Here is a 24,958-nt window from a genome sequence, read left to right as displayed (position 1 = left end):
TTTTCTATTGTATTTTGGGCACGCTTCTATTGTTATTTTTTCAGCAGGGTTGAGATTCAACATGCACTCAGCTATGTGATAAAGGTTACAGGAAACATTTCTCAATTTGTCTCCTGATCTCTTTATAACAGCGCTGATATAACCTGACTTAGCTGGGTGCTGTAAACTATTCTGCATACTGTGTTTAAAGTGGAGTAGAAGGCTCCAGAACTAGTGTCTCTCTACTGCCCCTTGCCAGTCTGGTTGACTCTAAACAATGCAGAAGGTCACAGATCCCTCACCAAGTGACAAATGAAACATGCATCAGCAGGAGCACATGACAAGATGCATAAGCACATGCACAGAGCGTGACTGTAGCGACATTCATACAGTGAACCATGTTGCTTCACAGGACCCAATGTTTCATACTTAAGTGTTTAAGTAATCTGTTTCCAGTAAGGATGATATTTCACTTTAGAAGTGTGTATTTTATAGATTCATTTAAAATAATAATAATTTTTTATTATTGTGCATCATAATTTCCACGGAAGAAATTATTTTAATTATAAAAATATTCTACAATTAGAAGTTAGTAATATGTTTTAGTAAAATTATTACATTAATTCAGCAAAAGTGCATTAAACTGCTCAAAAGTAAAATTACAAAAGGTTTATCATTTCAAACACGTTCTTTTGAACTTTTTATTTTTCAAAGAATCATAAATGTTTCATGGTTCCACAAAAAAAAAAAAAAAAAAGATCTAGCAGTACAGCTGTTTTCAACTTTGATAATAATTACGTTTCTTGAGCAACAAATCAGCATATTAGAACGATTTCTGTAGGATCATGTAACTTAAGAATTGAAAACATTTTCTTATTACATCTTACAAATATTTAAATAGAAAACACACACTCTCAAATAGTTTACATTTTTTATTTATCAATTTACCAGTAGAATTCTAGTTTTATTCAGAATAGTGGTAGTATAGTGTCATTGTTTAATTTAGGAAACATTAACAAGCACAACATTTAGGCAGATATCCAATATAAATTATGTTACGGTAGTCTAAACTTTTCAAAAGACAGATGTTTGATATGTTTTAGTAACATTGTGACTTGAGGCCCATTTCATTAGCTTTTCATTCCAACAGTTTAACTGCACATCAGGAAGGCATTTGCCTCAATTGCAAGGCAAATACACTCAACAACATGACATTTGTTCTTCTCTTAAAAATATCTTTTCCCAAGCCATGTACACTGTTTGGCTCTCAGCTCAGGGACAAGTGCTATGAGGGGATTTCCTAGACATGTAGATGGCTAAATGACAATCATATTTCCATTTTATAATTTAAAGCTAAGAAAAGCTCAACATTTGTCTGTGAACAAGAGCAAAACAAGTAAATGCAATGACAAGTTCATGTAACGATGTAGATGGAAATGTCTAGAAGTGTTTGTGTTTTGCATTCATGTCAGTGGACACGCACACATGCTCACTAACAAACCTGTTGCTGTTGCTCTTACACGGATTTCATCATTCCCTCAGGTTCACTCTGTGAAATGTTTCAATTTACATCCTGGACCAACCAAATCTGCGATCTGGGCCAGCCACATGATTCTGGGGGTGTAAAGTTCCCCCTTGTTTGTTTCCCAAAATAACATCAGATCACCTACAGCTTGGATTGAACCCCATCATTCAGCACATGTTCAGATATGAATAAGTTTGACTTAGTATAATCAATGCAAACCTCAAAGAGCACATGCAGTTTATTTCTCATTTTACATTGAGTAATCATAACACAGATTGTTGTTCACCTTTTTATCATCCTTAATGTCAAATTTCAAAGGACTTGTATAACTTGTGAATTGCGAATTCATCCCAGCACAGAATTCACACTATCAGAAGAGACAGCAAGTCTCTTAGTGGCTCATCAAAACCTCCTTTGTAATTCGCAGTTTCATGTCTGGTCATGTTGACACCTGTTACAGTGACAGGAAGACATGTAAGACTCAGACAGGGCAGTAACACTCATGCTCAGACACACATTTGCTGCCTTCCATTTCACACCTCCCGTGGCATGTCAAATGATGAGTTTCATCTTCTGTGATCTAGATGATGTTTCACAACAGAGCTATGTAACAATTTATAAGAATGCATTTTTATTTAAAATTTAAGAGATATTACATTTAAAGGATCAAATAAACACTATAACTAATACAAAACGTTGTTATATGAAGATGTAAATTATTGACGGAGAGAGGATTTCAATTAAAGGGATAATTTGCCAAAAATCTGAATTCTGTCATCATTTAAAAACCTAATTTCTGACAGATATGAAGGCAAGGCTGTGATGAATAGATTGTTCCGCTGAGAAAACATGTTTCAGAAAAAAAAAAAAAATTGAAAGTTGTGAAAATTATAATCTAGGATATATATAGTGTATATATACAGTACAGGATATAAGTGTGTGCCATTGAAAAGTCTATAAGTCTATCCTTCCTTCACAACTTAGTTTTCTTCCATGTTGAATTCAGTATGGCATCTGACCTAACTAGGTACATTACCCTTGTGAGTTTCTTTCTTCTGGGTAAATATAAAATAAGTTTTTTGTTGTTATTGTTATTTTAGCTTTTTAAAAATGATCCTGCAGTCCAATTTTTCTATTATAGTATTTTCTTTAGTGTTCCACAAAAGAAAATAAGTCAGCCAGATTTGGATCGAGAGGAGGCTGAGCAAAAGATTATAGGGTGTTTTTAGTTTATTTTTCGAAAGAAATATCCCTTTAAATTTTATACGGCCTGATAAGCCAACTTACAAATAACACACAAAAGCATTATTGATTTTAATGAAGCATTTACTGATAAACATCATTTTGCATGTATAATTTATGCATTACATTTATTTTTAACATGATGTAACCACTACAAACTTGGGGGGGGGGGGGGTTACACTACTTAAAAAAATCAGTTTACAAAAGGGAGGAATGTATTTACATAAAAGTACTCCTGTAAACTTACAATGTGCAGCTATACAGTGCAAAGTAATACTGAACAGAGATTCATAGGTAACGTGTTTTGTAGCACTAATATTATATAATTATTTATTAGATCAGGGGATCAAAAAGACACTTGAAAATCAAGTTCAAGGCAACGTGCAAACACCTTTAGAGAGCTGTGAAAAATGTGTATATTTTTCTCAGTATGATCTGTTGAATAGAGATTAGCAAGAGACAGAGACATTTATAAACCTGAATGAAGTAACTAAGCTTGTTACATAAATACGTTCATGTAGGTAGAAACTTATCAGAGAGATAGACCAGAGGTACTGAGCCATGGTCAAATAGCTTGAATGGCAGTGTTCCCATTGACACCCATGAGTCTGTTGTTGGGTCGTAGCAGTCAAAGCTGTCGTGGCTGTTAATGAAACGGCCCCCCGTGACATAGATCTTGTCATTGACCACAGTAGCAGAGTGATGCATTTTCCTAGCCTTCATATTTTCACATTTTTCAAACCTGTTGGTTTTAACATCATAGGCTACCATTCTTCTAGTATAGCCTGTTGAGATAAAAAAATGTAGTTGGCATGAAACAAAAATTGCGATGTTTTTTTCTTTCCTACAATGAGTACCGACAGAAAAGAGAAGACGACGAACAGATTCGATAATTTCTGTGCATAAAGATGATGATTGGACTAGAGGGTCGTTGGCGATAAACTGGAAAAGATATGAAGGGTGGACATGTCTCAGTCTCACACAACGGAACAAGTCATGGATGGTGCCATGTCTGGAGAATGGGTCGTGATGGATCCAAGCTAGAGGAGTCTCAAATACTTACTCCTCTTCGACGCAAAGTCTGTCGTCTTCCAAGTAGCTAACCAATTCGGGTAGCGAGAGTTCGCAGAAGTCCTCAGAGACAACCACATCTGAGAAGCTCTTCACGGCCAGCTCTCTTGCTTTTTCCCTCAAGCTTGAGCAGTGCAGGATTTCTGAGAGTCGGGTCATGCTCAGGCAGTTGTCTGGACTGAGCTGGGCCTGCAGGAAGGTGGAGCAGGCATCAAAAAGTCTTCCATACTGAAGCATTGAGGCGGCTTGCATCAGAGGGAGAACAGCGTAGAAGTAAGGGCTACTGGACACCAGAATATTGCGGAATATTGAATATTGTTGTGTTTTGCCCTCAGAGCAAAGCACAACATCCGCGAGAATTCAGTCCTTCTTTAAGGTATTCAGCTCCAGGAGTAGAGTGGAAGTTAGGATTTTGTCTTTAAAATGCAAGACTTCTGATATTGGTTCATCTAAGCTGTAAAAAAAAAAAAAAAGAGGATGTTTCATAATTAAAACATTTTCTGTAATTTGAATACTGGTTGCCACAATCGCAGAAAAAGATATTTTTCTTTATGCATATGAAAATTACACTCTGAAAAATGCTGGGTTAAATACAACCCAGCGCTGGGTAAAATATAATATAAAAAAATAACCCAGCGACTGGGTTATTTAAACCCAGTGGTTGGGATACTGCCCAGAAGGTTGGGTGAAACATTTAACCCAAATGTTGGTTGAAAACAACCCAGCATGTGTTCTGTCCAATATTTACCCAGCACTGGGTTGTATTTAACCCAGCATTTTTTAGAGTGTATAATTGCAGGAGTTTAGATGCATTTCATATTACTATTTCATTTTTAAAATCTAATGATTTTGAAAATGAGGCGATATTTACATATTTTAGCATTCAGGATACACATTTTCTCTACTCATGTATTCCATTGGAAGCCCATGACCTTGGCACTATAGCATCATGCCCAATCCGAATATAGGGTAAATGTGCCTATTAAGCTCACGTACCCATTAAGCACACTTCCATTTTTGAGATCAGATTATAAAAAAAAGAAAAAAAAAAAAATATATCATCCTACTTGATGTCTTAACCAATAGATATGTTTGTTACTATATACCTCCTACAATTTCAAGTCAATCAGTGTTCACACTGTCTGGCGGCCATTTTCACACAGCTTCAGTGTGACATCAATAAGAAAAAGTATAATTTCATAGATGTTCATATTAAAATATATATGAACTTAATACATGACCTAATTGACTAATTATTTAGCAAAATCCTGACATTTTAATAAATATTACACGAAATATACAAAAACTTGTTGCTCCTCCAATTAAGCTCACTGTGCTCTCATTAAGCTATTCCACATTGAACGTCTGTATACTTCATAAAAAAACTTTAAATATTAACTGATGGTTGTCACTTTAAGTTAAATTAATCGATTTTCTATGGATTCTGTCAAGTAAAATCTGCAGACTGGCTCTGATCTTTGGCAACTAGCATCAGCTTCTCCAGACTGTAAATCTGTGGAAAATTGGGGCAAAAGTCATGTAGTGTATTCCAGTCTTAAGAGACTATAGATAAATTAACAACCATTTAAAAAGAGGTTTCATAATGAGGCTAGTTTCTGCGTTCATCCCCATGAATTAAATGTTTTATTGGTTTGTTTTATTTGATTTTTGAATGTGTTACTTAGCTGAACGTGGACTAGTATAGATGTTGATACACTGTAAAGAAAAGAAAAGAAAAGAAAAGTTGAGCCAACTTAAAATTAAGGCAACCAGCTTCAGCAGATTTTTTTTAAGAGTTTATACAATAAAAAATTGAGAATCTCCTACAAAAATAAGTTGAGAGAACTCAAAAATCTGCTGAAGCTGGTTGCCTTAAAATTAAGTTGGCTCAACTTTTTTTTTTTACAGTGTATGTGCTTAGATGACACTTCATTATGAATATATAACTTATGATATATATTATTTTAGTGTTCTGTTTTTTTTATTGACTTTGTACCTTCAAAAAATACATATTTTTACAATTATTCTTTAAAACTTTTCCTTAAAATAAACAAGAATTTTTAATAAAACATGATGTGAGCTTAATGGGAACAGCGGTTAACACATTTTTTTACACAAAACACAAAAATTTACCCATTAAGCACAGCCAGACTTTTTGAATTGAATGATGTATATCTTAATTGAAATGCTTTTGTCATTTAAAATAAAATTTAATATTTTTGTGTGAGAGATTAATATTTTATTTTAACATAACTTTTTGCACTGAAACCAATATTTTGTGCACTAAAAATGTCTCAATGTAGATTTTGGTGAGCTTAATAGTTACGTTTACCCTATAGTTTATTATATAATAAATTACATACAGTATTATACAGTATATATGCAGTTTGCGTGTGTGTGTGTGTGTGTGTGTGTGAATGCTATAAATAAAAAACAAACATTCATATCTTCCTGACTGACACAATGACATGCTTAAACATGAGTTTGAAGTTGCATCTGTGAAATATTTTCAAATGCATTACATAATGCATGATTTACTCAGCAATTCCACGTTTTAAGATACCTATAGAATGGACGAAGATAAAAGAAGATGGAAAAAGGTCCCTCATCACCATATTTTATAGTCAGACAACATTATACTTTACATTATACAATTCTGCATGTTCACCACAATTAATCTCCCAAGACTGGAGTTGTCCAGTTTGCCTGAAGACTGACATATCATAACAAACACATGCTATGCTGTTATCTACAATCTACACAGGTGTTGTGCCTACAGTCAAAGCATCTGCTCGGAGACCTGGTTTGTCAGCCATATCTTGCCTTACCTTGTCTCAGCTGATTTGAAGCACATTCTAGATGGTCCTGTAAATATCTATGTATCATCAAACCTCAAACAGAACTCAAACTCGTCCCTCTGTTTTCAACATCAGTTCACTTCTGAAAGTTGTTCACTTTCTGAGTTTGGCAGGTGGATGTTTATATGAGACTGGGGGGACCGCAGTATGTTATGATGTTCAGAAATCCTTCGAGAGGCCTCTGTGTGCATTCCAGTCTCCCTAAAAATAGAAATCTCTCTTCTCTGTCAGAACTAGAGCTAGTCCCGCAAACACCTCCTCACCCCCTCTCTTTTTCCATAACACAAGTTTCTTCGCTGTCTGCATAGCGTGTCTGAGCTCCATGCTCCACCACGTGTGTATGTTTACTGAGGCTTTAAATAACATCACTGGTGCCCAAATGCTATTCTAAAAGAGTTAGCCGCGTAACGTACTCGGAAAGACCCCCGTTTCTAAACTAAGCCCTCCCAAAGCCAGCATTGTGTTACTACAGCAGTCGTTACTAAACATCGGGGGACGAAGGCTCAGTATGAGGAAACATAACAGCTGTAGGTTTTGAAGCCAAACATACGCTTTTATAAATTAGAAAACGCCGAGTGATGAGGGTGTCTGAACGTAGTCTTGCTAATTTAGTGTCCTGCACTAGGGTTGCACGCTAAGCGTATGAAGTTGCATAAGCATCTGCAAATAAACTGTTGTGATGATGTTGGGAGAAAAACGAATTAAACAAATAATATATAATCTAATTAAATAACAATCTCAATCTAATATCTCTATAATCTATTATTAAATAATCTATCCAAACAGTTTTTTTTTGTTTTTGTTTTTTTACAATTTTGGTGATTAGGTTATTTGTGTGAACTACTGAGGCTCGATCAACAGCGCCATCTAGTGTTAGTTCCTTGTACTGAGGTGTTTGTGCCTTGAGAGGTATTACGCAATAGTTGCATCTGTGCTGTCATCTGTTTCTCATGCTGTAAGCTAAAATGTTAAATGACTTCAAAAATAAATGTTTTCTTGTACCGTAAGATAACATGTTGTACAAGCCAACTGTATCCACATTTGATCAAACAGAAAATTTATTTATATACAATCATATATCAACTTTCAGAAATCTTTTTAAAAATAATTATTTTCATAGCACACTGGGTGAAAAATACAGGGATGTGTTGAAGAAAAATAGAGACATTTTAGTAACAGTTTAACCAGAAATAGCAAAATAGCCTAAGGCATGAGCCACTGTGTTTTGTTTTTTTGTGCACTAAACATCCTAAACTAGGCCCCCCTCTTGGCGATGGTCTTGTAGCCCATTCCAGCCTTGTGTAGGTCTACAATCTTGTCTCTGACATCCTTGGACAGCTCTTTGGTCTTGGCCGTGGTGGAGAGTTTGGAGTCTGATTTATCGATTGCTTCTGTGGACAGGTTGTCTTTTATACAGGTAACAAACTGAGATTAGGAGCACTCTCTTAAAGCACTCTCTAATCTCAGCTTCTTATCTGTATAAAAGACACCTGGGCGCTAGAAATCTTGCTGATTGACTGGGGATCAAATACTTTTTTGACGCATTAAAATGCAAATCAATTTATAACTTTTTTGAAATGTGTTTTTTTAAATTTTCTTTGTTTTTATTCTGTCTCTCACTTTTCAAATAAACCTACCATTAAAATTATAGACTGATCATTTCTTTGTTAGTGGGCAAACATACAAAATCAGCAGGGGATCAAATATATTTTTTTCCCACTGTAATTGTTGGAATTACTTTACTTTTTACTCTAGCATCACTATCAAGGTACCAACCCCTGAATTTCCTGAAACAAAATAATGGAAAACTAGAATGTCAGGTTAAGAAATTTGAGGTAAACAAATTTTTGCTCCTCCCTACCCATTGTAGGGCTTGAAATGAACAGCGTGAGTAATTCCTTTGAACTTCTACCACAACACCCTTTGAAAAGATTACAGCAGGCAATATATTAGCAGTAAGATCAGAGAGTGAATTTAGTATGCTGTTCTAGAGCAAGCAAGAAAGAAAATAAATAAATAAATAAATACAATTCAAATAAATAAAATAATAATATTTATAAATAAACAATAAATGATAAAACAATGATAATTGTCTGCCATAATCTTTTTAAAGGGTGGTGTAAATTAATAAATAAATAAAATAAATAATATAAATAGATAAATAAATATTTACTTGTCACCTAACATCCATATACACACAATTTTCAAAACATTTTTTCAAAATAATGACAATGCTGTACTGCCTTGTTGGGACCTTAAATTCTCCAGAGCTGCCCTTTACGGAAATGATAAGTAACCTGTCAGGAGAGCTCATAGCACATTTAAAGCCTGCAGACTACTTCACATATCTCAGTAGTGCTGAGGTTGGCTCTGTTCTACAGCATCCACATGATTTACTGGGAGTCTGTTGTGCATTTGTTAATTATCTCATACTAAATACACCTGTGCCTCAGGAGACCATCCTTACTGATTAACACTGCTTATCACTGCATGAGTAAATGAAGGGTAAATAACCTTTATATGACCTTTAGACAGACTCCAAAAAAAAAAGCCATAAAATATTATATTACTATAAAAGTAAAATCTTTTTGAATAAATTATATAAATTAATAAAATTATTTTATATATTTATTGTTATTTTACGGCTTAGACACACCTATATCTAATTCTTATTCTTAATCTACATAGACAGGGCTGCATTGTGTTTATACATATGTGTGTTACTCCTGCATGTTCTATGAACACATTAAAGTAATTGACACTAACCATACATGCAGTGCCTATTCATTAGAAATTTCTGTTTGGCGTGCATCATGAGAAGAGCAAAAAGTAGTCCAAATAGAAAGAGGCACATTTTAGATATATTAAGGCACAATGTCTGATGCATTTTGAAGAGCACTTTCATCTTTTGGTTCCCATAATGGATTCCTTTGTGATCCTCCTCAAACGCCACATTGCATCATTTCCAAAACAGACCACCATAAAACAAGAGCTCTTCTCTACAGCACAAGAGAAATATATTTGGGAATATATTTGCATTTTTTTTTGTGCAACACTGATTTGGGTAGAAGCAGGGCCGTAGCTGGGGTTTGCGGGGCCCCGGTGCAGTTTGTACCAGTGGGCCCTGTTTGAAATAGTTTAATTTGTATATTGGTTCTATTAATTTATTTCTGCTATTTACACAATGTTTTTTGAAGTTTGTAGATGTCCAGATACAGAAATTGAATAACCAAATGTAAAATAGCACAGCATAGTCTTTACTGTAAAAATTAAACATACAGTCAAACCAAAATTTATTCAGACACCTTCAACATTTCTCACATTATCACAGTTTATTTGCTATAGTTTAGAAAATGGTGTCAACAGCAGCCAGTAAATTAGGTGCGGTCACTTTAAGAGACAATGCATCCAGTATATACATGCGATTTCTTTCTCCACTTTTTACTTTCACTTAAGACATAACCAACAGTTTTTTCGAGGATACTCTACAAGACGGGTATTTTGACAGAATTTTGTAGAAGAGGCAAATTCGGTGTTTAAGCGCTTTGAGACGCGTCTCTCTTCGTGCCCCCTGTGCGCACAGAACACGTGCAGGTGCTGAATTGGGCTCTTTCACATCTTTTTCTGTTTGCCTGTTTAAACTGCGATTTGTATTTGTTCGTTCAGGTGCAGCAGGAGGCGAAGGAGAGCTCGGTTTGGTCTTGCTCTCTATGAGACGCGCGGCTCTCTCTGCGCGTTCACTGTACACGGCGCGCGAGCACTCAGTTCAGTTTTCCGCATCTTGTGTTTAATGCGTTAATTCTTTTGAATGTTTAAATTGGCAAGGCTTAAAAACACTTGTAAATGATAAGCTTTCGTGACGACGCGCAGCAGTGGCCCGTCAACTGTCCTGAGCGTCTGTTTAGTCTGTTTATGTCCATTAGGAATCGCAAGCTGACCTCTAAAAGATCAGTATGACAGTGATATATTACATAGTTTGCTCCGCTCATGCAGAAATTTAAGGGAACATATCAAATAGTGAGATAGCAAATTGGGTCATGTTGTGTCAGATCTGAATGACCTACTTCTTACGGCCTTTTTCTGATATGGCCTGGAGAGAATGTTCTACTTTCAAAGTTGTGGCAAAAGTTCTAATCACCATCACCAAACAGCAAATACTAAAGTTTCTTCTTCGCAGTTCAGAGCAAACAACATTTGTAATGTAATCAGCAGTCTGGTATTGGTATTTTACAGTGTTCCCAAATGCAAGAAAGAGAACGTCTAAGAAAACTCTTGAAATAAAAACAAATTCACAACATTATATTGTGTACATATTGTCTATAGCCGTTGATAAATAAAGGCAGCTGCATATTTTTGTGTGTAAAAATCCATTTGTAATGTGTGCAAATGTAAGACAAATACATCAAATAATTGTTTCCAAAATGAAAAAATGCTTTTACATTGCCATTATATTGATATGAAAATATTATGTAGAAAATATTTATTTTTAATATATTTAGAAAAAGACAAGTAAATTAAATAATTGTTCCCAAAATGAAATAATTGCCTTATACATTGTCATAATACAAATATTATTAATATACATATTATGTGGAAAATATTTATAAAAATAACAAATTATGAAAAGAAAAAGAATGAAAGAAAAGAAAATAATTCAATTAATGTATTGATTTCTGACCAGAATGACACATTATTAAATTAGTGAATGTAAACATAATAAATAACTGTGACAGCCTAACAAACAAACAAATAAATAAATAAAATTTTCAAGGACTCCCTTTCACCCCTTGCAGACCCCTGGCCTACAGAACACTACCTTCGCCTACTGGCAGTTTTTGTGAGATGAGAGTAATATTTTGGTTAAAATGTCACGTTCCTCTAGAGGTCAGTGCAGCTCAAATGATTCTTGAACTTACTGGAAAAAAGTAAATCCTTATACTCATTACGCATGCTATTATGAATACAAACATGAATATTATTGATCACTAAACTACCTATAAGTGGGTTTCCTGATTTTTTCAGCAAACCCACAATGTACTATGGGACAATGCAGTTATTTATTCATTAAAGAAAACAAATATCAGTGTAACTATTGTAAAATGGAAGAATCCGCAATAACAGAGTTGCATTCAATACCATTGACGAATCTGTCATTTTCATTTTTTTGTTCACCTGATGATCTTCTGAGCCTTCTTTTTATTCTTCTCTCTGCAGCCATTCCAGGCATCATGGTACGCTTCATCGGTGTGACACAAACAGATACATGCCGTGCACCTTCAGCAATAATACACCTTTGATGGAGCACAGTTGCCTTTGGAAACCTAGAGAGAGAAAGAGGGGTCTTAAGAGGCTTACTATTAGCTGCTTAAAATTCTTCTGATGTAACCAGTGCATAGCCACTGGAAACAAAAACATAGACGCATTCCCACTAGAGTGGCACTTTCACCCTATTTTGTTTACTCTCGGTGGTGTTGTGTTCCAGATGTCTTTTTTTTAACAGTTGAGGAAATGAAATAATGAGTTCTTTCACTGAGCGAGTCAGTGTGAAGGCAACGCTGTTTATCTTTATATCTTCAACAGTGGTAGACAGCTTCATACAGTGTCACAGGCATACTGACACAAGGTGCCTTGGCATTCAAAATGGCCAGAGTACAGGCTCTCGGGGTGAGAGGAACTTTAAAAAAAATAATCTTTGTAGAGTCCAAACACTCAGAGGAATTCCTGTGGTCGTGTCAGACCAATACTGAAATGTCAGGTAGTTGAAATGCCTCTGTTTACTCACCAGGATAGAGATGTGGGGTGTGTGGATCTTTAGAACATATAAGCTTTCATGAAAATGTCACTCTGAGGACAGATCGCTGAATCATAAAGTGGTATCATTCATTATTCACAAAAAAAAAGTTACATAACATGTTTGTGGCCCATAATGGTTCTTCAGTGTCATTGATGGTTCCATGAAGAACCCTTAACATCTATAGAACCTTTCCATTGCACAAACATTTTTCTTTATAGTGGAACAATGTTTATTAAAAAAAAAGTCAAATGTATTAAAATATTATTGAAATGTTTATTATGCTAAAAAACTATTTTACTTTTAAGAACTGTTCAATGAAAGCCTATATATTTATGAACCAACACTGAACTTACTGGAGCTGAATGATTAAACTATTGTCTTGTTAGAGCTGCTTTACAGTAGAATTGGGATTTGTCTCATATTTGAAAACAATTTGCATCATTGATTCGCTAATTTGAAACAATCTGTATAGTCTAAATCGCTATATATGGTGACTTGACTTGACAAAAGTGTACACCATTCAAAAGATATTAAGCACATTATGCTAATGAGTTTTAATATTAATACTTTATTTATTGGGGGATCAGTTGTGTCAGGCCTAAAGAGGCTGTCAGGAGGCTGTATTTATTTTGATGTGGTGGTGGGAGATGGATGCTTGGTTTGTAACTGATATGCCTCACGGCGACAGCCAGATATCCTCTCACCGGAGTGAGCAAATACACGGCAGACTCGCTGACCAGCTGTTATGTTAGGTAATTAAGAGCTGAGGCACGCTTCTGGGCATGAGAAGCCCCCGCACTGGGGGTGATGGACTGACAGCCAGAGGCTAGCTGTTTGGCAACACAATCCACAACACAGGTCTAAACACTGCAGTGGTTTACAGACCCATGTGCCCCAGACTGGATACCACAAGCTGAAGTACCTCCTGGGAGATGCCTATGAAGATGCTGCCACTGTATTTATTGTGAAGGACACATTAATGGACTTTATTCAGGGTAGATGACATATTTCATTTTTCATGAATGAAAACAGACATAGACGTACAGTTTATGAAATCAGAAATAGACGTACAGTTAACTGAAACATGTTCAGATTTTCTTTTCACAGGGAAAAAAAAGGTTTTATTCAAGAAATATTAAATATAGCATCTATCCTGAAGCAGTAAAACATTTTAACAGTCTGAATAATATTAAAATAAAATATTTCTCATATTTTGATATAAAAACTAAAACAATTTCTGTCAGAAATGTAATATTCAGTATATTTAATTGGTTTTAATTTAATTGTTTTTAAATATAGATTTAATGTCTGTAATAATGTGTCTGTAATAATGATAAAGACTTTCTTTAAAGATGCACCATCCATTAAAGACAGTAATCAAAAAGGTGTTGCTGTAACCAAAGTGCCTCTTTATGTACCAATGGTGCCACATTTACCACTGTTCACTGATTTTTTTCATAGATGAAATACTGTATAAAAGGCTCCTGGAGAAAGATAGACTTTTATTGAAAGACTTCTATTTTGATAGTTTAAAGAGTGCAGTTCCTGATGCATCCAGTAGGAGGTACTATCCTTCTAGTTTTCTGCAGGTTACGTTATTATATTACTGACTGATCAGCGGCATACCTAGAAGTTCCTTCCTGCCTGTGATTTGGATGTTCGTTGGTGTTTTGTGGTTCAAAGTGTTAGTACATGACCTTAAAACTAATATTCAATACACTTTGGAAAGAAGTTCCTGTCTCCTCATTCTTTGTGTCCTGACCGACACTTCAGGAGTGTATGCTGATGTATAGTTAGAACCAGAGCCTAACAGTCTCCTTTCCTTTTCAACAACTGGTCCTTCGAGCCGGATTAGTGTTCATTCCTGAAACCATGGAGTCCGATGAGGAGATCATTGGGGCAACCAGACCAAAACGCCAAACACGTCCACCCGCCCGACTCCAAGACTTTGAAGTACAGTATGTAAGGGGCAGACCTGTAACTGAATATGCTAGCTCACCTTCCTGGGAGGTACCTTCTCATATGACACCTCTACAATCATCATGGGAGCATCCTGTCTACCTTGATGATGATGCGGCTCCTCGCACAGTCCCTCGGTTGAGACCAAGCTTCAGTTATACAGATCACAGGGAAACCCTCCCTCAGTCCTTCATGTCAGCACAGCGGCCCAGTTATCCTGAACCTGAACCCTATAATGAGCTCCAAGCTATTCGCCGAGAGAATGCACAACTGTTGCAATCACAACAAGCCTTCCGTGCTGACCTGATGGAATTGAAAGCAGTTCGTACTGAGTTCAATGAACTTGTAAAAGTTGCCCAAACTCTTAGGGCCGACCTTAGCCTAAGTAAAAGCCATCACAGTCCTCCAGTACGACCAGTCCCCCACTTGCCATCTGATCCTCCCGGCCACATAGATCAGACAGATCAGATGTCGGCTGATGTAGAAGAGGGTTTTGAGCTTCCCCCTTGGCCTGAGCCCGAGCCAGAACTGAGAAGAGGTATGGAGACTTTAAAGTTATCGAAACCTAGCCCCGCTACCTACGAACCAGAGGTACCAAAGTATTCCAAGATTTCCCAGGCTCCCCTTTCACAAGCATATCAACCTTCTCAGTATTATTCTCAAAGCCCAGATGTGCTACCTCCGCCTCCAACACCTCAAGAACTCAGAGAGTTGTTATCCTCAGCTGCACCGCCCTTATATTGGAAACCCTCACGGGCCCAAATTCCAGTTCCCTCTTCCCAACATGTGGCCATACCAGGTCAGGCAAATCGTCCAGCCCCCCCAGTTAAGGTAGAGTCAAATATACCACTTTTAACCCACACCTCAAGATCAGAGTCCGTCTATAGAGGGCCTACCCCTTCTATCCCCAAGTTCAACCGGCCAGATCCAAGCGAGTTCGCCAGACTTCGAATCGCTTTGGAGAATCTGCTTCCTCCAGATGGGACTGAACTTTTTAAATATCAAATACTCGTAGACCACTTAAAGTTGGAAGAAGCTAAGCTGATTGCAGATGCATTCCTGAATTCCCTTACCCCTTTTACCGACACCATGGTGGCCCTTCATGAGAAGTTTGGTCAGCCCCACCAACTAGCATTGAGGAAAATTGCCAGTGTCCTGGAAGCCCCTGATATGAAGCGTGGTGCCATGACTTTGATGTTGAGATTGCCTCACGAGGATTTCAAGACCGACAGCCTTCTCGACCTGTACAGAGTAAAAGGACTGTAGCCGTTCTTCATGGGGTTGGAGAGACGCAAAATTTTACTTTCCAGTCTCCTCAGAAAGGTACCACTCAAAAGACAAAACCAATTGAAGTGAAACGGTTCTGTCCCTTCTGTGATAGTACAGAGCATTATTTAAGTCAGTGCAAAGAATTTGCTAAACTCACCACTGACCAGGCCAAAGACTGGATTCGAGACAATAATCGCTGTTGGCGCTGTGCCAGGACTCATCATGCTGCTCAGTGTGACCTGAAGAAGCCCTGCAACCTGTGTCAAGGGAAACATCTTCGTCCTCTTCACAAGGTAAACGTCAGATCCTTCCAAAATGATACAGTCAGTGATGAGAGGACCTGCCTTACCAATTCCTCTCCAGACAGATTTTACCTGGACAAACCCATTGTTGGGAACCGTGCCATGCTCAAGGTAGTACCTGTGCATATTCATTATGAAGACCGTACTTTAGATACCTTTGCACTTCTGGATGACGGCTCTGAGAGAACTATCTTGCTCCCCACTGCTGCCAAAGCCCTCGGCATTCGGGGCACACCGGAAGATCTTCCCTTGCACACTGTGCGACAGGACATTGAAGTTCTTCATGGATCGTCTATCTCCTTCCAAATATCCCCAACCTACAAACCACAAACCCTGTACAAGATTGAACATGCCTTCACTGCGGACAGCCTCAATTTGTCTCAGCAGTCTTATCCTGTGGATCAGCTACAGAAGAAGTATCAACACTTACGTGGTCTTCCCATCCTGCCAGTGAAAGATGCTCAGCCTCTACTATTGATTGGATCAGATCAGCCACATCTCATTACCCCGATCGAACCTGTCAGATTAGGATCTCCAGGTGGACCTGCTGCTGTCCACACACGCCTGGGATGGACCCTCCAGGGCCCTGCCTCATTCATGGGGCGGCCTGCATCCTCCCAACAATGCCTGCTGACATCTGTCCCTCCAACACAAGATGAGCTCTTTAAGAACGTCCAAAGACTCTGGCAGATAGAAGTTGTCCCCCACAGGGATGATAGAGATGTGACTCGATCCAAACAAGATCAGGAGGCTTTAAAGCTACTTGAAACCAAGACCATCCGCACAGAAGTGAACGGCATCCTTCGACTGGCAACACCCTTACTACGGCAGAAGGATATGCCTCAGTTGCACGCCCCTAAGGAGTCAGTCATGCCTAACCTGCGCAGTATTGAGAAACGTTTGTTGAAGGATCCAGTGAAAGCAGAGACCTACAGAGCAGAGATGGAGAAGCTCAAGCAGACAGGAGCTGTCCGGGAAGTAACTAAAGAGACAGCAGACTCTGACAAATGTTGGTATATACCTCACCACCTTGTCAGTCATAATGGGAAATCTCGTGTTGTTTTCAACTGCTCCCACCAATATCATGGGCAGAACCTCAACCAGTATCTGCTGCCTGGCCCTACACTTGGTGCATCGTTACTTGGAGTGCTCCTCAGATTTAGGGAACATCCAGTCGCAGTAAGTGGTGACATCAAGGCGATGTTCCATCAAGTCTGCCTCCTTCCTGATGATCGTCCCCTACTGCGTTTCCTCTGGCGTGATCTGAAAATGGATGAGCCCCCTAAAGTCTTTGAATGGCAGGTGTTACCATTTGGCACTACATGCAGTCCATGCTGTGCCACTTATGCTCTGCAGCGCCATGTGATCGAGCACAGCATGGCTGATGAGTCTATTAGGTTCTCAGTAGAGAAATGTTTTTATGTAGACAACTGCCTTCAGAGTGTGGGCACCCCTGAGGCAGCAAGGCACTTGGTTGACAGACTGAGAGAGATGCTTTCCAAAGCTGGATTTGAGATAAGACAGTGGGCCAGCAATGTCCCCGGGGTTCTGAGTCACTTACCCACAGAAGCTCAAGCTGAGAGCCTGGAAATTTGGTTAGCTCAAGATAAGACCGACATATCAGAGTCAACCTTAGGCCTACTCTGGGACTGGCAGACAGATACCCTGTCGTTCAAGCACCGACCTGTAGTGTATGAGGCTCCCACCCTCAGGAACATTTACAAGGTCTTAGCTACTCAATACGACCCCCTGGGACTTCTTTTGCCCTACACCACGCGAGCAAAGGTTATAATCAGGCAGCTATGGAATAAACAACGAGGTTGGGATGACCCAAACTTACCACCAGAGCTCCTGCGGTCATGGCATATCTGGGAGAATGAACTTCAGTACCTGCCAAACCTCACCCTACCTAGGACTTATGTCCCTCCTGAGGTGGAGAAGGATGGTGCCTCCCATGAAGTCCACATATTTTCAGATGCTTCAGAACAGGCATACGGAGCTGTGGCATACTTGAGGACCACGGACAAGAGAGGCCAAGTGTACCTGTCGTTCATGGTAGCTCGATCCCGGGTGGCCCCCAAACGTTCTCATTCAATTCCGCGATTAGAGCTTTGTGGAGCACTTGTGGCCGCGCAGTTAGCTAAATTGCTTCGGAAGGAACTGACCTTGAAAATAGAGACCACAGTGTTATGGACAGACTCTTCCACTGTCCTTACCTGGCTGAGCTCTGAATCCTGCCACTACAAAGTTTTTGTTGGCAATAGAGTCGCCGAAATCCAGGAACTAACAGAAAATTGTTCCTGGCGCTATGTGGATTCTGCTAGCAATCCCGCAGACGACCTCACCAGAGGCAAACCGCTGACTGTCCTTACCGAGATGAACAGATGGTCTCAAGGACCTCCTTTCTTACTCCAAGATCCAGCCAACTGGCCAGTGATGCCAGGTACAGACCCGGCAGATGACCCCACCGAGCTACGGAAGTCTGTCTTCTGCGGCACAACGGCAGTACCACCCCAACCCATTATACCTGATGCTTTGGACTGTCATACTTGGCAAGAACTCCTGGATGCCACTGCCAAGGAAATTCAGGTGAACCCTACCTCTGCTTCCTTTCCTGATGCGGACGATTATCGTCGAGCGGAGATCCTTATTCTTAAACGGGTTCAACAGGAGTCATTCCCCAATGACTATGAACGTTTAGAGAAAGGGAAACCAGTGTCTTCTGAAAGTCGCCTTCTTACCTTAGCTCCTGAACTGGACAAATCTAGTAGTTTAGTCCGAGTGGGAGGTCGCTTGAGGAAAGCTGAGTGCATTGATGAATCTACCTTACACCCCATTGTTTTGGACGCTCATCATCCAGTTACACAGCTACTAATTAAGCATTATGATTGCAAGCTACATCATCCAGGAGCTGAGCGTGTGTTTGCCGAAATCCGGCGCCATTATTGGATTATCCGTGGCCGTGAAGCCATTCGTCGGCACCAGCATAAGTGCTTTGAGTGTCAGCGTTGGAGAGCTCAACCAACTATTCCCAAAATGGCAGACCTGCCTTCCGCCCGTCTCCGTCTCCACAAACCTGCCTTTCACTCCTGTGGTGTAGACTGTTTTGGGCCAATGCTGATTAGAATTGGGAGACGCACAGAAAAACGCTGGGGGATCATCTTCAAGTGTTTAACCACTAGAGCGGTACACTTGGACCTCCTCAATAGCATGACTTCTGATTCCTTCCTAATGGCTCTCAGGCGATTTATAGCACGAAGGGGAACACCAGCAGAACTGTGGTCAGACCAAGGTACGAATTTTAAAGGAGGTGAGAGAGAACTGAGAGAAGCCTTTACTGAAATGGCTCCCGAGTTACAGAAACAGCTTTCTCGTCAAAGGATCCATTTTCAGTTCAATCCTCCAGCAGCCCCACATTTTGGAGGAGTGTGGGAGAGAGAGGTACGATCTGTAAAGTCAGCCCTTCATACCACCGTAGGAACTCAATCAGTTCCAGAAGAAGTCTTGCTGACCGTCCTTTTAGAGGTGGAAGCTATTCTGAACTCCAAGCCTCTAGGTTATGTGTCATCTGATGTTGCGGACATTGACCCAGTGACCCCAAACAGCCTGCTCATGGGGCGGCCAGACGGCTCCTTGCCACAGGTAATCTACCCAGAGTCCGAATTGTTGAGTCGAAGGCCCTGGAGGCATTCGCAGGTTCTAGCTGATAACTTCTGGTCCAGGTTCATCCGAAACTACCTTCCAGGCCTCCAGACACGGCAAAAGTGGCAATCCTCTCTCCCGGACCTAACAGAGAAAATGGTCGTCATGATTGTTGATCCCCAGATGCCCAGGGCTCTCTGGCCTGTTGGGCATGTCATCAAGACGCACCAAAGTTCGGATGGACATGTCAGATCTGCTGATGTGGATATTAAGGGGCAAGTCTACACTCGACCAGTAGCACGCTTAGTGATCCTCCCAACCCTGCCCGAGAGCGGGACCTGTCTTAACTTAGGGTGACCCGGTAAGTCACCTTTTAGTAGGAACAAAGTTGCGCAGCACCTTTGGGGGCGGCTGTATAAAAGGCTCCTGGAGAAAGATAGACTTTTATTGAAAGACTTCTATTTTGATAGTTTAAAGAGTGCAGTTCCTGATGCATCCAGTAGGAGGTACTATCCTTCTAGTTTTCTGCAGGTTACGTTATTATATTACTGACTGATCAGCGGCATACCTAGAAGTTCCTTCCTGCCTGTGATTTGGATGTTCGTTGGTGTTTTGTGGTTCAAAGTGTTAGTACATGACCTTAAAACTAATATTCAATACACTTTGGAAAGAAGTTCCTGTCTCCTCATTCTTTGTGTCCTGACCGACACTTCAGGAGTGTATGCTGATGTATAGTTAGAACCAGAGCCTAACAGTCTCCTTTCCTTTTCAACAAATACAGTCAATTCAATAGGAATCTGCTCGATCTGGAATTTCACATCAGGGCAAAAAAATTGGCTAATTATGCAATAGGTTCACGTTGGTCACACAAATTCCTCACAATAACAAAAATGACGAGGTTCGAAAGCGACTTGTGTGACCTGAGTAGCTTTATTTTAAACATTAATACAATATACATAAATTTTGCAGAAGTGTTGCTAATGTGACCACACCTTATAAAGATGTTTCCAAATGTGGTTCAATCATATATAATGTAACCGCTGTACTTTAGACCTTATATTTGGAGGCCTTCCAACCTTAATTGTACAAATCATATACTTCTAATTCTTATATAATTCACACAAGCCTTGTGTACAATAATTAAAAAGATATTAAAGAACTGATTTGTAATATATCTGCCTGAAAATGTCAATAGCCTATGTATGACAGGGTTCACTACACATTTTCCATTTAAAAATTCCATACTTTTCCAGACTCAAATTTCCAAACCTCTCGGTAGATTTTCAGACTTCATAGAGCATTATTTTCAGCTTTATATTTGGTATATAGTACAGTCATCTGTAAATATTTTTATTTTCTCAGGATTTTTTTCATTGATTTTCTCAAAGTGACAACATACAGAGTCAAAAAATAATATAATAATAAATAAAAAATACAGACTTTTACATGCACACAAGAAACTTTTTTGAGCCCTCGAGAAACCATTCACATGTGCATGGTAATGTTTTGCATGCTTACACATTACAATTTGAAGTTTTATAAAACCTATTTCCTTTGTGTATCACTGCCATCTTACGAATAAAACGAGAGCATGGATGCACATGAATTAACAGAGATCTACCTGCTTAAAATGTTGCTTTTCTTATGGTAGTATCTCTAATATCACGGCCTGATGTCCAATTTAACACATCCTCTGTGGAGGCACAGAAACCATGACACGAAAAGGGTTGATGGCATAAAATTTCCCAAGTTCAAGGGTCTATAACAGGGATCCTCAAATCTGGACCATTCCTGCAGAGTTTAGCTCTAACCCTAATCAAACACACCTGAGCATGCTAATCAGAGTCTTCAATATCATTAGAAAATCACAGGTATGTGAGTTTGATCAGGGCTGGAGCTAAACTCTGCAGCAGATTGGACCTCCAGGGAAAGATTTGAGGAACCCTGGTCTATAATAAAGACTGGTACTGTAAAAAAGTGTTTAAGATTAGGCTTTTGTTGGGGCAGTATGCCATATTTCAAGGCCTTAGGTAACGCATACTCTGTGGCGGCCAAGAAACCACACCGCAAAATGGGCTGATGGCACAATAGGTGGCTCAGTGTGCATTGTCCTATATGCTAAATGTAATGGTTCATTGTGCGCAAAAGTCTGTATATTTTTTATTTTTGCAAACGTCCTTGAGGTTATGTAATACGGCGCTAAGAATAGGCCTATTGTGAAGAAACCCAAAATGGTTATAGCATGCATTCTGCATAATAAAAAAGTGCACCTTGAATTCATTCAGTCATATTTGGTAATCACTAAAGAATTCACTATAAAAAGCTGCCATGAAACCTCACTTCTTGTGCAATAAATTTATTTTGATTAAATTCTTAATTTTCAATTGTAAAAAAAAAAAATCTAAATAGGTTCAAAAGTCTGGAAACACAAATATTTTCCATACTCCGCTTTCTTTTTTCCATACTTTTCCAGACCTGGAAAATAATTAAATCAAATTCCAAACTTTTCCAAACCCTGTAGGAACCCTGGTATGAGTTCAAAGTTCAGATATGTCACATGATACGCTGTCAATAAAAACTGATTCACTGGCATCTCGAATTTATGCAGGCACATATAGACTATAACATATTAGCATCTGGTCAGAAAGGTAATCTTTAAACTGAGAGTGAATTTAGCTCACAGAGCAGAAGAACAACATAATTCCGCTCCCAGTCTAAATGTGCACTGTCTCTTTAACTGACCGTGCCTTGTGTAAACATGACCGTGCTCACTACTATTTCACACAGAGTGCTGTTGCATCCTCTGCCAGAACTTCAAAGAGCCGTGGACGCCATCCATTACTTGGAAAGAGAGGAAACAACTCATCAAAAGTGCATTTCTTTCCTGGAGACGTTACCGCAGGACTCCCCGTGGGTTCACCGCTGTGTCTGATGGGCTTCCCCTGTCTGCGGCTCACAGCAGGAAGTGAGCAGGTGAGACACACCTGTTCTGAAACTCAGCAGTAGGCTATCTGATGACTGGGAAACACTTCGGATGGCTGTATGATATGCCAAAACGCATATCACACAATTATTCCAAACAGCAATTCGCCGATAAAAAGAAGACATGGATTTAGACTGGGCTCCAAAGCCGGGTTACGTGTTGCGTTTTTGAAATCTCCCCTCCGCGACCTGTACAGGTGGGACGCGAAACTGTTCGCACCAGTTTCTGTTATGGGGAATCAAGTGGAGAAACTTACCCATTTGAATTACAATGAATTACCCACGACTGACCCTAATGGATTCGACCTAGAGGACGACGCTCCGCGGATCGGAGTGTCTTATATTTTCTCCGCGGATGACGACGAGCAAGAGGAGAACATCGATGAGACACAAAAGGAAGACGTTAAACACTACGACTGCCGCAATGAATTAGAAAGCGCGGTATATTATCGCGACGAGTGTATATACGAAAGGAATAACAGGTGCGGTGAAGTGGGAACCCTGTCGTGCGAAAACTTGGCGGATAAGTGCAAACCCGGGGACCTGGTGGAGTTTGTAGCTATCGGTCAATACCCGCACTGGGCAGTATGCGTCGGCGACCTACAGGTGGTTCATTTGCATAGAAACGAGATTAAATGCGAATTTCTTTTCGATGCCATTCAAGGGAAAAGGGGCAGAATTGTCAACGAGCTGTATAAGTTTCGCGCGCTGAGCCCGGATGTTGTGGTGCAGAATGCCATGGAGCAAGTAGGGATGAAAGAGCGAGACATTTGCTGGAAGAACTCTGAATGCTTCGCTGCCTGGTGCAGGTTTGGCAAACGCGAGTTTAAAACGGGAGGCGAGATACGAATCGGGAAGCAGCCGTACAAGATGAAACTGCAGCTGTCAGAGAAGAAAAGTCACGTTTTGGACTTTCAGAGTTTAGAGGATTTGATCATGGAAAAGAGGAGAAACGATCAAATGGGAAGGGAAGCCGTTGTTCAGGAACTGGAGAATCATTTAAATTGCACAGAAGACACTGAGAATGATTACAATTGTAACTGACGATGGTTCTCTAGTGGGCAAACAGCCTCAGCATGGAGGATATGGGCTTTATTTGTAATCACCTCAAGCACAGCGCAGTGTTGCAATTTCATCAGTTTCTCAAGAGAGTTTTCCGTCAGCAGCACTTTTATAAATTGGACAACTTCAGCTTGTTTGCACTGATAATCCTGGTGTTTTTGTAATAAGGATTTGATCATTCCCTCACTTTGCTGTATTCACATCCGAGGGAACGTTTTATGAAAGCCTTTCCATATAACCTTTTAATGATCTCAATGATCTCAGTATTTTATTTTGAGGACTGGCAAAGTATAGATATTCCCTTGACGCATATTTCAATAAAGTCTGAATATTTTTTACTTAAGCAATGTTTTGTTCTTCAGCATTGGATTGTGATATTATCAATATAATTTTTTTTGTTATTTAGCTTCAGTTGTCTCAATAATATAAATATGTTTGCTAGAGCTTACAATATTCAAGTGTTATTCATGCATATGCAGAGAAGATATTTTTATTTTAAATGCATTTCAGCGTTCAATTCAGATCAACTCTTCCAGTTGGTTTGATAGATAGAACTCATATTATAAAATGTGTTTTCTTTTTCAGTCTGTTGGTGGTGGTGATTGAGCGTTTTCTGTCCGGAGTTGACTCCTGATTCCATCATATTTATTTCATGAGCATCCAAACATTTAATGATGAAAAACACCCCAGAGGGAGCAAGTAAACATTAATTTATGAATATGATTAAAATAACAGAGTTTACAATGTTCAGAGGAAAGGATTTCTCCCACAGATCATCACTTGGTGCATCTAAATGTATATTTTGTTTTCCCTGGTGACTTTTATGATTATATTTTATCATTTTTAATGATGTCACATATTAAAGGTACACTGAAGAAAATGCTTAAAGTAAAGTGGTTGTAAACTATTTATTTTAGCTACATTTAAATAAACAAATTTAGTTCAAAGTTATTCAACTAAATTTATTTAAATGTTGCTCAAATAAATTGATTGCAAACACTTACCTTAATTTTCTTTATAGTAAATTCAATTAATCATTTTTTTCAGCATTATAGGAGAGTTATTATGTAAGAAAAGCTGGGGACTGGACATAGTGACCATTAAAACTCTCTTTTTTTCTGTTCATAAAGCATGGTTTTGTCTTTTGTGTTGTTTTTGTTGTGCCCCTTTAGGGATTTGATATGAATCTGATCAATAGGGAGAAAAGGGGCCATAGCAAGAAAGAAAAATGTGGTCTCTGAGTTTCTGATGTGTGTTTTGCTTCATGATACCA

At 39.0% G+C, this 24,958-nt stretch overlaps 1 protein-coding gene across 1 annotated transcript; it reads left to right on the top strand.

Moving 5' to 3' along the window:
• Positions 1-22,428: 22,428 nt before the first annotated feature.
• LOC306877800 (protein LRATD2-like) lies at positions 22,429-24,810 on the top strand. The gene has a single exon (XM_079429775.1). It carries the CDS (start codon positions 22,684-22,686, stop codon positions 23,665-23,667), a length of 984 nt encoding a protein of 327 aa, XP_079285901.1. The 5' UTR covers positions 22,429-22,683; the 3' UTR covers positions 23,668-24,810.
• The last annotated feature ends 148 nt before the right edge of the window (positions 24,811-24,958 follow it).

The sequence above is a fragment of the Barbus barbus genome (assembly GCF_936440315.1).
Source record: "Barbus barbus genome assembly, chromosome: 12".
NCBI lineage: Eukaryota > Metazoa > Chordata > Actinopteri > Cypriniformes > Cyprinidae > Barbus > Barbus barbus.
The sequence above is the reverse complement of the archived record's forward strand: the minus strand, read 5'-3'. Positions and strand labels throughout refer to the sequence as shown.